At 14.6% G+C, this 17,418-nt stretch overlaps 2 protein-coding genes across 2 annotated transcripts, besides 22 other annotated features; both read right to left on the bottom strand. All coding sequences in view use genetic code 6, as the record gives it.

Annotated features, from left to right (window-relative positions):
* Positions 1-1,021: 1,021 nt before the first annotated feature.
* Positions 1,022-1,063: a microsatellite.
* A 1,906-nt stretch (positions 1,064-2,969) lies between these two features.
* Positions 2,970-3,002: a microsatellite.
* A 406-nt stretch (positions 3,003-3,408) lies between these two features.
* Positions 3,409-3,461: a microsatellite.
* Positions 3,462-3,701: 240 nt separating this feature from the next.
* Positions 3,702-3,733: a microsatellite.
* Positions 3,734-5,767: 2,034 nt separating this feature from the next.
* On the bottom strand, positions 5,768-7,016 carry IMG5_112020 (hypothetical protein; the record flags this gene model as incomplete). The annotated part of the gene is made up of 7 exons (XM_004034796.1): positions 6,872-7,016; positions 6,667-6,811; positions 6,325-6,520; positions 6,192-6,276; positions 6,036-6,145; positions 5,892-5,987; positions 5,768-5,807 (listed from the first exon to the last, which is right to left on the bottom strand). Exons 1-7 carry the CDS (start codon positions 6,935-6,937, stop codon positions 5,768-5,770), a joined length of 738 nt encoding a protein of 245 aa, XP_004034844.1. The 5' UTR covers positions 6,938-7,016.
* A 126-nt stretch (positions 7,017-7,142) lies between these two features.
* Positions 7,143-7,203: a microsatellite.
* A 278-nt stretch (positions 7,204-7,481) lies between these two features.
* Positions 7,482-7,524: a microsatellite.
* Positions 7,525-11,774: 4,250 nt separating this feature from the next.
* Positions 11,775-11,820: a microsatellite.
* A 660-nt stretch (positions 11,821-12,480) lies between these two features.
* Positions 12,481-12,525: a microsatellite.
* A 354-nt stretch (positions 12,526-12,879) lies between these two features.
* Positions 12,880-12,937: a microsatellite.
* Positions 12,938-12,976: 39 nt separating this feature from the next.
* Positions 12,977-13,086: a microsatellite.
* Positions 13,004-13,064: a microsatellite.
* Positions 13,050-13,086: a microsatellite.
* Positions 13,087-13,090: 4 nt separating this feature from the next.
* Positions 13,091-13,130: a microsatellite.
* Positions 13,131-13,518: 388 nt separating this feature from the next.
* Positions 13,519-13,567: a microsatellite.
* Positions 13,519-13,568: a microsatellite.
* Positions 13,569-13,673: 105 nt separating this feature from the next.
* Positions 13,674-13,746: a microsatellite.
* Positions 13,686-13,746: a microsatellite.
* A 460-nt stretch (positions 13,747-14,206) lies between these two features.
* Positions 14,207-14,242: a microsatellite.
* Positions 14,243-14,512: 270 nt separating this feature from the next.
* Positions 14,513-15,467, bottom strand: IMG5_112010 (hypothetical protein; the record flags this gene model as incomplete). The annotated part of the gene is made up of 3 exons (XM_004034795.1): positions 14,513-14,753; positions 14,953-15,115; positions 15,170-15,467. 3 exons carry the CDS (start codon positions 15,465-15,467, stop codon positions 14,726-14,728), a joined length of 489 nt encoding a protein of 162 aa, XP_004034843.1. The 3' UTR covers positions 14,513-14,725.
* Positions 14,767-14,819: a microsatellite.
* Positions 15,468-15,515: 48 nt separating the features above from the next.
* Positions 15,516-15,555: a microsatellite.
* Positions 15,556-16,044: 489 nt separating this feature from the next.
* Positions 16,045-16,083: a microsatellite.
* Positions 16,084-17,190: 1,107 nt separating this feature from the next.
* Positions 17,191-17,234: a microsatellite.
* Positions 17,235-17,418: the final 184 nt, after the last annotated feature.

Below are 17,418 nucleotides of genomic sequence, written 5' to 3'. Positions count from 1 at the left end.
AAATTATAAAACACTGAATATTTATAATTACATGTCTGTTTTTTTGTTTTTAATATATAAATAATTAATAATATATTGTAAATCATCATATTATAATTTATAATACTATAATTAGAAATTGAATTCAGATAAGTTCACAAAAATAATATAGCTTTTTTCGAACAAATAAACATTTTTGAAAAAAAATTATTATGATTAAATATAAGTAAAATTAGGAATATTTGAATATTTAATAAATAAAAGAACTTTAATTTATGAATATATATTTATTTTTTACTAAAATAATTTTTTTGTTATAATTTGAATAATGATTAAATTATAATATAGTTTCATTATATAATTTAATCTAATTAATGTTATTACTTTTTAATTTTTTCATCATGATCTTTTATATTAAGTCTGCAATTAGGGCAATTTACATGATTTTTTAGCCATGGTTTAATACAAGTAGTATGAAATATATGATTACAAGGAAGTTAGTTAATTATTTCTCCTTTAAATAAAAATAAAATAAAAATTAAAAAAGTAAGGAAAAAAAGAATAGACCTTTTTCAAATTATAGAAAGCAAATACTACAACTTTTAGAAGTTCTACCTATTTTCATTTTAGGGCAATATTATTTATACATCTATTTGGTTATTCCATTTGGTTTACTTTATTCATAGTTCCTTATTTAATATTCTATATACTATTATTTATAAATTATAAAATATTTTTTTTTTAATTATTAAACCTGTCCTTAATAAATAAAATAATCTTTTTTATATGTATATTGTTGTCGATAGTACATAATTTTAAATAAAATATATATTTTTTTTAAATAATATAAAAAAAAATCATGCACTTTATAACTAATAGGAATCATATAAATTTTGATTAGATTACATATTTTATTAGTATACTGTTTACTAAATAGTGAATATATCTCTACCGTCCACGTCCATAGATTAATTTTCGAAATTACTATATAAAAATAATAATATACTAAAATAAATTAAATATATTAATTAAAAAAAAAGAAAAATATAATTATTTTATATAATAAATTAATTAAGTTTATATACATATTTAAGACATATAAAAAAAAATTTATAAAATAAATATTATAATTTTAAATTATATAGCTAATAATAAAATTATACAGTTAAAAACAATTAATTTATGTAAATTATTGTTTTTATAATATCAAAATTTTCAGTATAATTTTGATAAAATTACTTTTATATATAAATAAATATTTATAAACTAGACATTAATTAAAATAATTTATTTATTTTTAAAATATAAATTTATAACAAATTATTAATTAAAATTATATTTACTTACTCATTTTTAATAATACATTATTTTATATATAAATTCTAATTGAATAAAAATCTTTAATTTCAATTTTTTTTTATAATCGAAAATAAATAAATTTAGATAACCACTATAAAAATACAAATATTTCTTTACCGTTCCCAAACAATTGGCCATAATAATAAGACTAATATTTAATAATATAAATTCCGAATATTATATAATAAATAATGAAATAATCCTAAATAGAACGTATGAAACATTGATTTAAAATGCCTATATTATTTAAACAAAATAAGATTGTCTAAAATTATTTTTATTAAACCATGCTTAACATAATTAGTAAAATTATTATTTTCTATGAGGGCAAGATCGGGAATATGATTTATAATCCGAAATAATACTCTATATCTACCAATCCTTAAGATAAGTGCTTTTTAGTAACTAATGCATGATAATATTGACTTTATTTGTTATCTAAAGATGTTTTATAAATATGTAGGTTTATCTTAATTTACCTATTTTAGAAGTAATTTTACTGTGAATGTGAGAGTTAAAGTACCCTCAACTGAATATTATGTGTCTAGTATTTTGGATTTTGAAATTGGTAAAAAGCTTTTTACTTCGGACATGATGGGTATTTGAAAAATTTTACGATTTTTTGACTTTTACGGAAGTATATCTATAATTTTAATTTTTAGAAATAAAATTATTATTCTTTTATATTATTATTTTATTGAATATTTATTCAAAAATGAATATTCTTTTAAAATCTTTTTTAAAAAAATGTTAATTATTGATTTAGTTTTATCTAAACTTTAAATTATTTTTGTTATTAAATATATAAATTGCTTTAAAAGATGGCTTTTATGTTTTATTTTTTAATATGAAAATGAAATAATATTTAGTTATAAATTTGTATTTAAAGATAAAAAAGTTTAATTATAAACTTATTTTATATTTTTAAATATAAATAATTAATATTTAATTTATTTAATTTTTTTTAATTAATTCATTTTAATTTTATTAAATTTTAATAATTTTTATTTTTATCTTTAATATAAAAATTAATTACCAAATAATTTAAAAATATAGCAAAAATAATAAAATTATTAGATTTTTATATCATGTAATATTATTTATAAATAGAAGAAGATATTTTAAATTTTTCAAATGTATTGTTAGAGATAGAAAATTAATAATATTTTAAATCTTCTTTATAAATTTAAAATAATCAAAACTTTCAAATTGCTTTTAAAGTATAATTTATAAATATTTATAATTATTTTATGAATAATATTTAAAGATTAAATCTAATTATTATTAATTTTATACAGTAAAACCAAGTTCTGGTATATTAAATGAAAATTAATCAATTAGTTTATTATTTTTAATGAATATTGAAGTATTTTTTTAAAAAAATATTAAAATTAATTTATTTTATAAGGCCTAAAAATAAAACCTATAAAACCATAAATTTTAAATATTAGAATGCATATATTAAGAAAATATGAAATTAGATGATCATTTCAAAGGCAAAAATTAAGTTATTTGTAGTAAAAGAATATTAAATGTATATATAATTAAAAATTAATAGTTATAATCCGAAAAATTAGTATGAAATAATACTTAATAATAATTATTTATTCAAAAAAAATAAAAGAGCAATTATTCAAATTAATTTAATTCTAAATTAAGTTTAAAAAGCCAAGAATCTTAAGAAATTATTTAAACCATATAATTATTAACAAAAAAAGAAATATAAGATAGATAATAGAATAATTTTAGATATAAATTAGAATTATTAGAAAATAAAATTAAAGAAAATAAGGAGTATGAAGTATAATAAAAAAAAAAAATACCAATTATTAATATATTTTTATTTAGTAAGAATTATAATAAGAAATTATATAATATAATAAAAAATTATTCAGAAAATAATAAGATATTAATATTATAGGTATAAAATTTATATTTTATTTATTAATTTATTTAACTTTTTTTTTTAAAAATAATAATAATAATAATAGTTGAATAAAAACATTCTTAAATAAAAATTTTATTTTTAAATTTTATTATTGGAATTATTATATGTTTCTTATATAAATAATATTTAAAATAATGATTCTTATATTATTTAAAATATAATTATTTTATATATTATACTTTTTTGTATTATTTTGCTTTGAAATAATAATATTATATTCTTCTTCTTCCTAAATAAATTTATTTATTTTTCTTTTTTATGTAATAGAAATTTAATTAATGATTATCATTCTAATTTTAACATAAGAAAAGCGTCTAATTATTCTCTTTCAGGTTCAATATAATTATATTACATATCTTATAATAAAAATTCACACCATTAAATTAATTTAAAACTAATTTAAATAAAAAAAAAAATATATATATATATATATATATATATATATATTTTGTTAAATTATTTACTTAATTCCAATATAAAAAACTTTTTTCTATAATTATCTGAGTCAATTAAAACCATTTTTTATTTCATTTAAGAAATCATTTCAAATATTTAAATTATATCCTAACTATTTTAACTAATTAATAATATATTAAAAAATAAAAAATTATATTATTTATTATTTTTTTTACTAATTTTAAATTAATTATTATAAATTATAATTTAAGTTTTTTGATTCTTATTCCTCTTCATCACTGGCTTTTTTAGATTTTATAAACTTAAGCATATTTTTATATAATTATTGTATTTTTTCTATTTCTTATTCAGAAAGTGTAAATTATATATTCTAATTCTATTTTTAAAATAAAAAATATTTAATTTTTATAAATAAATTACTTATTAATCATTTTTAATTAATTTTGAAAATATCTCATTTTATTTCGAATCTTAATCTTAATTTAAATTTAATAATTTTATTGGAATATATTTTTTTTAATTATTATATTATCGTGTGATTTCATAGTTTTTATTTTTCGATTTGGGCGTAATACTTTGTTGAATTTTTAGTCCTTTACATACATTTTACTAATATTAATTTTGTTATTATTTATTTTATTAATTTATATGTTTAAATTATTCAGGTATTTTTGTATTTCTTTATTATTAATCAATAAAATATTATCTATTGTAAGAGTTTGATTATTTTTATTTTAACTTTTATTCTCTTTTTTTCCTTCTAAAATAAAATGATATACTTCTCAAAAAATAATAAATTGAACTTAATATTATAATCTATTTTTTTAAAAAAAATATAATTTGTCATAAACTAAGCATTAAAAATAATTAATATTTTACAAAAATTGCTAAAATTATTTGCTACTTCATTTTATTTTTAGTTTTTTTAAAGATATTATTTTCTATTATTAGCTATTATAGAATACTTAATTATCAGAAATTATTAAAATACAATGTTTTAATTATAAAAAATAATTTATTTTTTTATTTTAAAAATTTTATATTTATTTTTGTTTTAATTAAATATGATTTAATCACTTAAACTAAGAATTATTATATTAAATATATTAAAAAAAAATGACTAAAAATTTTCATTAAGAATTATTGATTATTATAAGTTTTTTTAATAAGTTATTATGCAAATCCATAAAATTTTTATAAATGAAATAAATTTTTAGTAATTAAATTTTAAAAAATATAATATCTATAAAATTAATTATATCTAATTTCATAAATATATATATATACTATTATTATTTTATTTTTTATATAAATTATTATAAACTATTTAATTAAACTAATTCAAATACTATTTTATTTGCTATATATTTAAATAAGAAAGTTATCCTTAAAGAATTTCCAAAAAGACTCACTGGGTATTTTTAAATCAAGTTTCTTTTCATTAAAGAAAGAAATAATTTTCGATTCTTTACATCTATTTATATAGACTTTTTACTTAACAGGGTGAAGGCACTCATTCTATACAAAATAATAAGCAATTTCTTATTGCCATTAAGTTTCATTTAATACATAATTAATTTAAATAATTTAATTCAATTCAGGATTTAAAATGTATAAGTCTTAATCAGAAAATAAATTTAACTTGATGTGTTCAAAGTTTTCCATTAAATGTTTTTAAACCTAATCAGTTTATGTATTATATTTAATTTCTGATTTTTCAATAAATTCTGAAATCAATCGTTTTCTTTCTTGTTTTCTAAAGTCAAAGGCTTTTAACTGTTCTTGAATCCTTGCCCATTTTTTTTTTTTATAGTCTTGCTTTTATAACATATATTTTTTTTTAGATTACTTTTATTTAATTTTTATTTTGTTTTGTTATTTGCTACTTTTTTATTTTTTGTTATTTTTTGCTGTATTTTATTATTAACATTTCTCTTTCCCAATTTTTATTATTTGATTTGCTTTCTTAATAGTTTTTTCCTTAAAAAGCTTTTCCTATCACTTTTAATATTTTAAGCTCTTTTTAAATCTTGACATATATAACTTAAGTTTGCTTATTCTTTTTCAAACAATTGTCTCTATACTTACATATTTTAAATAAAATCTGTTTTAATAAAAAATTAAAATAAAAAATAATAATTTAATATATTTAGCTTTATTTTAAATATGATCTTTAAAAATATAATACTTTCCTTTTAAAAATTAATTATTTTAAAGGTTTTGTAATTCAAGCAAATGCTTTTGACAATAAACTATATAATTATCTTGACCTAATATTTATTACCTATATATTATTTTAAACATAAAATAAATGCATTTTGTCATTTTTTACTAATTTTATTTAAGCTAAAATAATTAATTCATTTAAAATGTGTCTTAAATTAAGCCTTATCTTTTTGCACATAAATAATGGAATGAAAAATCGCAATCATTCTTGAAACACTATTAATATTAAATATTATTTTTAAATAGTAATTATAGTTTTTACATATCCACAAATACCATATGAAATACCACATATTTTGCAATAAGTAGTAGTTTTTTTTAGTTTGTATTGATTTTCGATTATATTTCTAAATAAATATTATTATAAAAAAAAATTATATATATTTTATATTTACCCATTTATTATTTTTATATTTTTTTGCCAAGCAATACAAGCTATATGTGACCATATTTCTTCTTTAGTTTCCACTGTATAATATTTTTTCATAATTCCTTTTAATTCAGGACAGTAGTGGCATTTTAAAATTTCTGCTTTTTTATTATTTAAATATTTGTCAATAATTAATTCACATCTTTAACAAAACCATTGATCTTAGAAAAAGAAAAAAAAACAAAAAATTATAAACATTTATATTTAATAAAACAAAATTAAATTTAAAAAAAATCCATTAATAATTATATTTTTAATCTTCTCATCATATTTTATATATATATATATATAATATTAAAATAAATACTTTCTGGGATTATATTTTAAAGTTGTCCGCCATAACATGATTGATGGGTTAATCCATTACAAAGATCACAATATATTAACTCATCTTTTTGTAACGGAACTTTTATTAGGCAAACATCACAAAAATCTAATTCTTAAGGCCAATTCTTATAATTAATATTTTGTATTTTTTTATATATATTTAAAATATATTTTTTTTAAGTTACAAATATTATATTATTGTTAAAGTTTTATAATTCTTTAATTTGTTCTTGACTTATTTAAAAATTCATTCTAATTGTATGCTTTATTTTAAACTTACTTATTATTATTATTTATTTAGTTTTACTTTTTTTTATTTTTTTTTTTCTTAAAATCAAATAACAAAAATATTATAAAAAATTTAAAAATATAATAGTTGACAATTTTAACTTTATTAATTAATTTAATATTAAAAAAAAGATATAATAATTAAAAAAAGAGCAAAATTAAGTAGAAATAATTTTAAATATATAATAATCATAAAATTATAATTTATATAAACATATAATTTTAATTTTACTATAACTTTTTATTATAAATCTAGGTATAGAAAATTATTTACGAAATATATAAAAAAATAATTTTAAATTATATGTATATATATAATAATAATATTATTTATAATATGCACTATATTAAAATTATTATCTAGAAAAAATATAGAAATCTTAATTAATATAATTATTTAATAAATAGAATTGATTATTTATATTACATTTAATTATATTTTATTAAATAATGACCATTTGTTTAAAATTATAATTTTTTTTCTAAATATAGTTCATTAGATAAATTTATATATATATATATATATATATATATATATATATATATATATTAACTATTTAATTTACTAACTTTATAATTTGAGTATATTTATATAAGAAGATTAATTATATTTAAAAAAGTTTTAATAAATTAAATTTATAAAAAAAGATAAATCATTATAAAAGAATAACCAAAATTATTTAAAATTGAAAATAAAAAATGAATACATTTATAAAATAATTATTTGAATGTATTTCATGCAAATAAACATTAAATAAATAAAATAGAGAATTCGAAAAAAGCATATATTATTCCCGAAATAAAAAAAGTATTATTTTTTATGAAAATCAATATAATGAAGATAAAAACACTAATTTTTGCATGCGTTTAATTATCAAAAACTAACCATATTACAGATGTTTGGATTGTTTTGAAAAAAATGAATTTTAATGTGGTATTTGTTTTGATTTTTCTATTGATCATAATTACTATAATATACAAATATTATATAATAAAAAAAATATAAAAAATAAATATATTGTCATTGCGTTTTGGATAAATAAAATGTACTATACATAAAAAAAAAAATTAATAAGAAAATTTTTGTTAAAATTTATAAAATAGACTAAAAAAATAAATAATATAGAAGGTAAATGCAATTTTAAAAAATCAATTAAATATAACTCAAATGGATAATTTATTAAATGTTTTATAAGAAAATATTATTTCTCATTCACCTTCTAATTAGGTTTAAATAATTTCGAATACTATATTGTATTATATAATGAATATTTTTATAAAAAAACCTGAAAAAAAAGTAAATCAAGAGAGCTTGTTAGAAAAAATAGTCTAGTTTTATTGAAAATAAGGATATTTTTTTCCCTTAAAAATGATCTTTTTTTTTCCAAATTTAAGGCATTTCATGAAATCTTGTTGGAAGTATACTTAAATTATAAATTTAATAATATTTCTTGCATTTTTCTCAAAAAAATGTTATCAGAACAACCAAAAAAAGATTATTTGATACTTTAATATAAAAAGAGTATTAATGAAGTTTTTTAATAAATTTCAGAAGAAAAAAATCGAAAAAAAATAAGGAAAAATACGTTCAAAGTTTTTAAAAAAATACTTAAAATAGTTGATTTAGAGGAAAATTTAAACTTTATTGTTGCCATTTTAAAATTACTAGTTTTTTAAGATAGAGTTTAAAGGAAAAATATAGACGAAGTTGTTTTTTTGGAATAATAAAGTTGGAAATTAATTAAAAGTATAATTAATTTAATTAAAAATGATAAGAAACTAATTTTAAATTTATAAAATTTACTTAAATAAGACTATTAAGAAAATGACAGGATTAAAAGTTAATTTTGTACTTAAAATTATTTAAGAATATAATTAACTATAGGGGCTATAATGAAATATTTATATGAATATTAATTTTAAAATAACTTTTTAGATGAAAACTAATTAATAAATTTCATAAAAAGGAATGCTTTACTTTATTTAGATGAAAAAAAATATAATATTTATTAACATTTAGAATGGTTTTTAGTTTAATATGGTGTTTTGTTATTAAAAAAAGAAATAAATATAGATTTTTATGAATAATATTTTAACAAAAATTGGGAAAACATATACTTTTTATTTATGGAAATTCATGAAATATTTTTTTTTTAAAGCTTTTTAAAGGAAAAAGTGGAGATTTTTAAAGAAAAAATTTAAAAAGCATTTTTTTGTGTAAACATATAGGAAAAAAATTCAAGAAAAATACAGAAAAAATTATTGTAAAAATATAATTTAAAAATAATTTTTTTTTAGAAAAAAAATGAATTTTTTGATTATTTTTAAAAAATCGATTTTATAAATTTTTATAAAAAAACAAATTTTTCATTATTTTTTAAAGAAAATTATGAAAATAATTTCGATATTAATTTTTTTGTAGAAAAAAATAGTTTTTCTTTCGAAATTTTAAATTCTGTTTTATTTGAAATTCCTTTTTTTATTTTAGAATAAAGAAACGCAATATAAAAGAATAAAACTTTTGATTTTTTTTCATGTTTAATGTTGATTTTTTAGAATTCCATTTAATTTTCGGAATTTCATTTTTAGGCTTTATATGAGTTAATTTTTTAATTAAAAAATTTAAGATTAGGCTTTGGCTAGAAAATTAAATTAAATTTTAGAAAATATATAAGAGGACAAAAAATAAGAAAAAATTATAAAAAAAAAACCAAAAAATAATTAATAATAAAAAATCCTTCTTCAATTTTAAAAAAGATAAGCGAATTTTAGTAATAAATATTTACCTGAAATTCTTATTAATTAAGAAAAAGAAGAAATTGAATGCAATATATGTAAACAAAGATATATTTAGAGAAGATTATTTTATATAAGTACATATTTTGAAAGTTCGATAATAAAAAAACAGGAAAATAATAAAAAAGAAATAATAAAATAAAAAGTTAAAATTTAAGTAAACATAATAATTTTATTAAAGAAAATACATAAAGTTTTAGTATTTCAACATGTGGTCATTTAATGCATGAAGAATGTTTAAAAAAAAGCTTTTTCCCTTCAAACAAATATAACCATTTATTAATTCCACCAAAAGAGTTTTTTTGTAAAGCTTGTGTAAGACTAAGCAATTTATACTTGCCTTTTTTATAACAATACGAAAGAACAATAAAAATTTAATTTGATGAAAATTTATAAATTGAGTTTAAGGACAATCCATTTGTACACGAAGATGAATAAAGAATAGAGTTAAAAATTAATAAATAGAAAAAAAAAGCTTTGGAAATTTTCGATGGACTTTTTTGTAAAAAATATGAAAATAATGGGAATTTTCTTTAAGAAGAAATTATCTAGTTTAATGCATAAATATAATTAAATAAATAATATAAAAAATAATTAGAAGATGAATAGAAGGCCTTAGAAAAAAAGCTTAATAGAAGTTTTGAAAATATAACTTTTAGAGAAGATGTGACATTGACAACTTATTTTTTTCCTGAAATTAATGTATCTTTTTTAGATGAATTTGAAGAAAATATATATTTTTTTGTAGAAAAATAAGAAAATAAGTATTCTTTTTTGAATATTTGTTAAGAGATTATTTATGGATAATTGAATGAAATTCTTTAAGAATTTTCAAAATAAACACAAAATATTTCCTTTGAGAATTTTTATGAATTTTAGAACTAATTTTTTTGGGAATAAAAAGGCTTTCTTATTTTAAGAAATCTAATTTTGTTAATAAAAGTTTGGACTTTTATACAAGATAGAAACAATTAACATATTAAATATTATTTTTAAAATCAAAAACTTTTATTAGGCATTTAAATAAATTCTTTTAGTGATTTTTTTGGGGTTTATTAGATTTTCTTAAATGAAAACTTTATTATGATTTTGACAAAAATTCTTCTTATTTTTATAAATAATGAAAATATGTTTACTTCATTTGTTATTAAATTTGTTTATGTGTGTCTTATTTTTGATATAGCCTGTTCAGAAAGAAATTAATTAAAATAGTTGGATATTATTATTGATAAAGAACATTTTATTTAAGATTTAAAAAATACTAATTTAAAAGAAAAAGCTAATATGAATATATTATAATGTCTTTATATAGCCCTTGGTGTATTCTTTGGAAGAAAAGCTATAAATTAAATTAAAATTATAATAAAGTAAATGATAAATGCTTAATTTAATATAAGATTATTTAAAAATAAGAAAAAACAAGAAAATAATTTTGATATTCTTATAAATGAAAAGAATTATTTCGATTTATTTTTGAAAAAAAGAAACATGTTTTAAAAATAAAAAATTTTTTTTGAAAATTTAAAAATGGATTTTTAAGAAAACTATTCACTTTTTATAAAATGTCATTTTTTTAAAAAATGTATTGAGTGTGGGTAATTTCCATTCAAAAGTTTGTTTTTTTTATGTTTTTGTGCGAAAATAATATCTGTTATTCACATTTTAATTAGTAAGATTTGTTAATTTTTCATGCTAATTAATTCCATTAAGGAAATTCAGCTTATTTTAATTATTAGAATCAAAAAATAGTTATTTGTAGATATGATGAAGAGTATTATGATAAATAATTAATCTTGTATAAGGATTGTTTTGGAGGAACTCCTAAATATAATTTCGATTGAGAAAACAAAATCCTTTTGTGTAAAAATACCAAAAACGAAATCGAGAAAATGGTAAAAAGAAAGGAATATGCTTAATATTGTATGTTGATTAAAAGAAATATATATGATAAGGTTTAAAGTGAAATGTGAATAAAAAAAATTATAAATATAATTTACAGAAGCAATATATATATATATATATATATATATATATATATATATATATATATTATTTAATTTTTTATTCTATAAAATTTATATTTATTTTTATTTGAATATTTTCTTTTATTAATATGGAAGAAAAAATAAAAAAATTATAATAATTACTTTTTATTAATATAATTTAAAAATTGTTTTACAAAAATCAATAAAAAAAAATAACGGAATGCAACTTAAATATAATCCAAAACAAATTATATAATCATTAAATTGAATAAACAGAACTTTACAATGAAATTATAGAAATAAGTAATGAAAACTCATAAAATTTAGAAACAATTTTAGAACAAGAAGAAAATTTAGAAACTGAAAAAGAATCTAAAAACTAAAACTAAAATTAATAATAATAATTTTAATTTATATGTAATTAAATATAGAATATATCAGAAACTTAAGATAAAATAGTAACAAAATATAAATTAGAATTGTAAAGTATGGCTTATGATTTAAAATAACAAAATTTTTAAAAGTTCTAAAAGGTAGATTATGAATAACTTTATAACGAAGAGAAGGAAAAGTTGATTAAATTAGAGACTAAATTAGCTTTAATTTAAAGTTAGATTTATGAATTTTAGAAACTTCTTTAAAAAAAGGAAAATTAAAAAATAAATGATGTAAAAGCAATAGCTTTAAATCAAAGAATATCTTCTTTAGAAGATAATATATAAGAGTTAAATTAATAAAATTAATTACTTTAAGATTAAATAAAATAATTAGAAAAAAATATTAAATTTAAAGAAGATTTAATTAATTAAAATTTTTAATAAAATAAATAAGTTTTAGAAGAAAATTAATATTTGAAATTATAAGTAAATTAATTAATAAAAGATAAAAAATAGATTTAAAATGAAGCTTTAGAATATCTTAATTATAAAGATTAGGAAATTCAAAGACTTAAAACTGAAAAAAATTAAAAATAATAGGATGATTTTAATAATATAAAATATAACTAAGACAGTATTAAAGATTTATAAAATTTGCTCATTTTACTTTCTAAGAATTTAAGAAATAAAGAAAAAGAAATTGAATAACTAAAATAGTTTAGATAATGAATTTTATGTTTTTAATTGTAATAATAAAAATTAATAAAAATATATTTTTAATATAAATAATTATACAAATATATTTATCATTTATTATTAGTTTATCTTGTAAATTAAACATTAAAAAATATTTATTATTATAATATATATAAAATATATAAAAAATAAATAATATTAAAATAATTAATTAATATAAAATATATATATATATATATATATATATATATATATATACTGTATTTTTTTTATTATTTTAAATTTTTTTAATATTCTTTTAATTATGATTTTATACACTTATTTATTATTTAAATTCTATATAATTTTACAAATTAATTTTACTAGAATTTTTATTTATTATATTATATTTATTTTACATATATAAATATTTATTAAAATAATAATTATTAATATTTAGTTTATATTTATTTTTCTTTTATTTTAAAATTAATTTCTTTAATTATATTTAAATTTTAATTAAGACTATTTTCTGGATAAATTTAATATATAGTTTAAAAAAAAATTAATGTTATTATTATTATATATTTATATTTATACATGTTAATATTTTTCTGATTTTTAAATAGTTATTCGAAAAATTTATTAAAAACAGAATAAAAAAGGAATCAGATAAATCTTAAAAATTATAATTAAATTGAAAACAATAGTAAAATATAAAATAAAAAAAATAATAAAAATTAAGATAATAAAAAAATAATTATTCGTAATTTTTAAAGAAAATAAAAAAAATATATTATAAAATAAAAATATAAAATTTGTTTTAATGATTAAAAAATAAAACTATTGATTAAAAATATTATAAATATTTTTAATAATATTATTATTTTTATTATTATTATTATTATTATTATTATTATTATTATTATTATTATTATTGTCAATATATTTTATATAATATTTAAAGATATTTAAATTTTTACTAATTCATAATATATTTTAGAAAATTATGTAGAAATAAATTAAAAATACAAAAATTTTAAATTTAATATATCATAATTATTAAATATAAATATATAAATTCACAAAAAAAATAATGATATATAGACAAATATAATAAAAATTATTTATATTTTGAATATGAATATAAATTATAAAAAATTATTAAAACTTATAATTATAAAAACATAAATAATATATATAGATATATTTTTTGATAAATCTTTTAATAATTTTTTTTATTTTTTTAATTCTTTTCTAATATTAATAATTATTAAATATAATAATTTTAATAAAGAATATTTATTAAATGCTTTAAGCATTATTTATAGTTATTTAAACTTATCTAATGATATATTTTTTAGTTTATTTTGATTAAATTTAATAATTATTTAATTACTATTTTAAATGAAATAAATATTTTAAATGATATAAAAACTAAATAAATATTAAAATATTTAGACTTTTATATTTCATTCAAAATATTAGTTTATCTAAATTTATATTAATTAATTCTTTATTATATATTCTATATAAAAAAGAATAAATATAAAAATAAAAACAATCAAGAATTTTTTGATTATGAAACAATATTTTAATAGTTTTATTTTTAATGCGAAATTTATTATTGTTATTCATTTTCTTCCTATTGTTTTTTCTTATTTCTTAATTCTTCAATTATTCTTTTGTTTTCTTAAACTCTTTCTTTTCTGCCTCTACGTATTTAAGCATATCTTATTTTTTACATTTAATAAATCTATATAATATACTAATTTCTTCTGTATTTTACAACAAAGGATCTTCTACTATTTCAGGTTCAAAATAAAAGTATATTGGCAATTATAACTCCTCTTTAGGATTAAGTAATTATTAATTAAAACAAAAGCATTATATTTTGGTAAAATAAACGGAGGCTTCCTCAGGGAATACATTATATGTTGCAAATCCTATATATTAATTAAAATTTATTATATATATAAAAATAATAATATTTATTATAAAAAAAATATATTATAGCATATTTTTTGTTTAACAAAAAAATAGAAATTTCTACAAAAATTTAAAGGAGTAATTTTTGTAAAAAAACTTTTTTTTTTTTTTTTTCTTGATAAAAAAAATATGCTACATATATAATAAATAATTCACATTCCTATAACTGGATCAACTTCTCTATTATAAGCTTTATAAAATGCTAAGGCTGTTTCTCCAGCATTAATTATTAGTTCATTTTAAATTGGTTCAAACATCCAATCTACTTCAGGGTCTGCTTCAGCTTTAAATTGTACTTTATATTTTTTATGAACTGCAACTTTTTTTTTTTTTAAAAAAAAAATAATTTTTTTTATAAAATATATTTTTTTACTATTTTTTCCTTTCATTGAATAATCTTTTTAATCGAAATTTCCTGAAATTCCTACGTGTTCGCAAAATAATTTATAAAAAGGAACTGCAGCATAACATGCTCCAAAAACAAATGCATACAATCCAAAATTATAATAAGCATGTAACTTTCGCTCATCTTTAAATTATTCACTATTATTCCATGGTTTTGAAGGCTTTCTGTATTATTTTGAAAAATTAAAGGTCTATTTATATTTTAAAGTTTTTATTTCGTTTATCTTTTTATTTATATTCATAACAGTTTTATAAAATATATTCATTTTTTTTTATTAGAGTAGCTAAATTTTTTTTATTTTTTAAAATCCTGATATATTGTAAAATATTATTTATATTATAAATATATTTATAAGTTCGAAAATAATATATATTTTTATTATTGTTAAAAGGAATAAATATAAATATAAATTATTTAAATAATTCAAACATAAGTATATCATAATTATTATTTTTGGTAAATTTAATTTCATGATATACATTTATTTTTTAATTTTTGTTTTATTGTTGAAATCTATGGAATAATTCAAACATAAAAGGTTTGAATTATAATGAAAAATTCCTTTTTAATTTTGCTTTGTCAGTTTAGTCTATTAAAATAGGAAATTTTAATATTCTTGCTAGGCAAAGCTTATATTTCAGAATGTAATTTTTTTAAAATAATATTTTATATTTTTTTTTTATTTTTATGTAAATTAGATAAAATTAATATCTTTATTGTTATTAAAAAGGATTTATATAAAATAATTAATTTAATAATTATTTTTGTATTAAATATTTTTATTCTTTTTTAATATTTTCTCATGTAATTTTAGCAATTTGATAAATTAAAAAAAAAAAAAAAATTTAATATAAAAATTAAATAATTTAATAAAAAATTAATTCTTCTTCTTTTTTTTTTTTTTTTTGAATATTAATCTCATATTTAAAATAAAATACTATAATATAATTTTCAATTTATATATTTTCTATATATAGATTATTTATTAATTTTTTATTTTAAATATTTTTTTTTTTTTAAATCAGATTTTATTTGCTAAAATAAATAAATAATACATATACATTAAAATGTCAAAACAAAAACAAAATTAGAATAAAATATTTAATTAATAATCCAATATATCAAATTTATTTGGAAGTGCATAAAATAGTTTATTAATTAATGAAATTATAATAAATGGAGACTTAAATAAATTTAAAGAGTATTTAGATTAGTTTGTTGTCGATTAAAAATTAGAAAACTCCGATTTTATCTTATTTAATATTATTGACAAATATAATTTTTAAAAGAAACATTTAGAAATGATAAAATTACTTAATTAAAAGTAAATATAAAATATACATTATATATTTAATGCACTTTTTTAAATAAAAAGAGTAAATATAAACCCTAATTCAGTTGATAAAGGTATCTTAATTTCATAACAAATTATTGATTTAAAAAAAATGTATATATAAAAGATAATAAAACAGCTTTAATGAGGGCTATAGAAAAAAATTTACTTGAAGTTGTTTAAGAATTAATAGAATTAAATAATATTTATTTAGATTAATAAGATTGGGATGGAAATTCTGCTTTATTTTATGCTTTAAATGGAAAATTGGAAATTTTAACTTTACTTTTGAAAAAATAGGCTAATGTAAACTTTTAAAAAAGAGGGGAGAAAAATAGTTTACTTCATGAAAGTATAAAAAATAAAAATTATGAAAGTGCTTAAATTTTATTAGATTGGCATATTGATATAAATTAAAAGAATTTAAAAGGTTTTTTCGATATTTTATTAACTTATTTTATAATTATATAAAAAAGGGGATACACCTTTACATTTTGCAGCAATAAAAAATTAAAAAAAGTTTGTGGAATTATTATTATAATATGACACAGATACATTACTTTTAAATAATTAAAAAAAAAAAGCTGCTGATTTATGTACAAATGAAGAAATTAAAAAAATGATTTTGAAAAAATAATAAGTTTAATTTTTAAAAATATATATATATATATATATATATATATATATAATAATTATATAAATTAAAATATATTTTTATATTTTTTTTTAATTAAAGTTACAATAATAATAACTTCTTTAATAATAAAATCAATTATTTATATTATAAAGTTAATAAGATGAATAAAACGAATATCCCCAAAACACAAATGAAAATTATATTATTAAGAATCAAATTCAATAAAATTTATAAACTTTAAGTATT

This window comes from Ichthyophthirius multifiliis (genome assembly GCF_000220395.1).
Source record: "Ichthyophthirius multifiliis unplaced genomic scaffold scaff_1120509250915, whole genome shotgun sequence".
Taxonomy (NCBI): domain Eukaryota; phylum Ciliophora; class Oligohymenophorea; order Hymenostomatida; genus Ichthyophthirius; species Ichthyophthirius multifiliis.
This window is presented reverse-complemented; position numbering and strand designations above follow the sequence as displayed.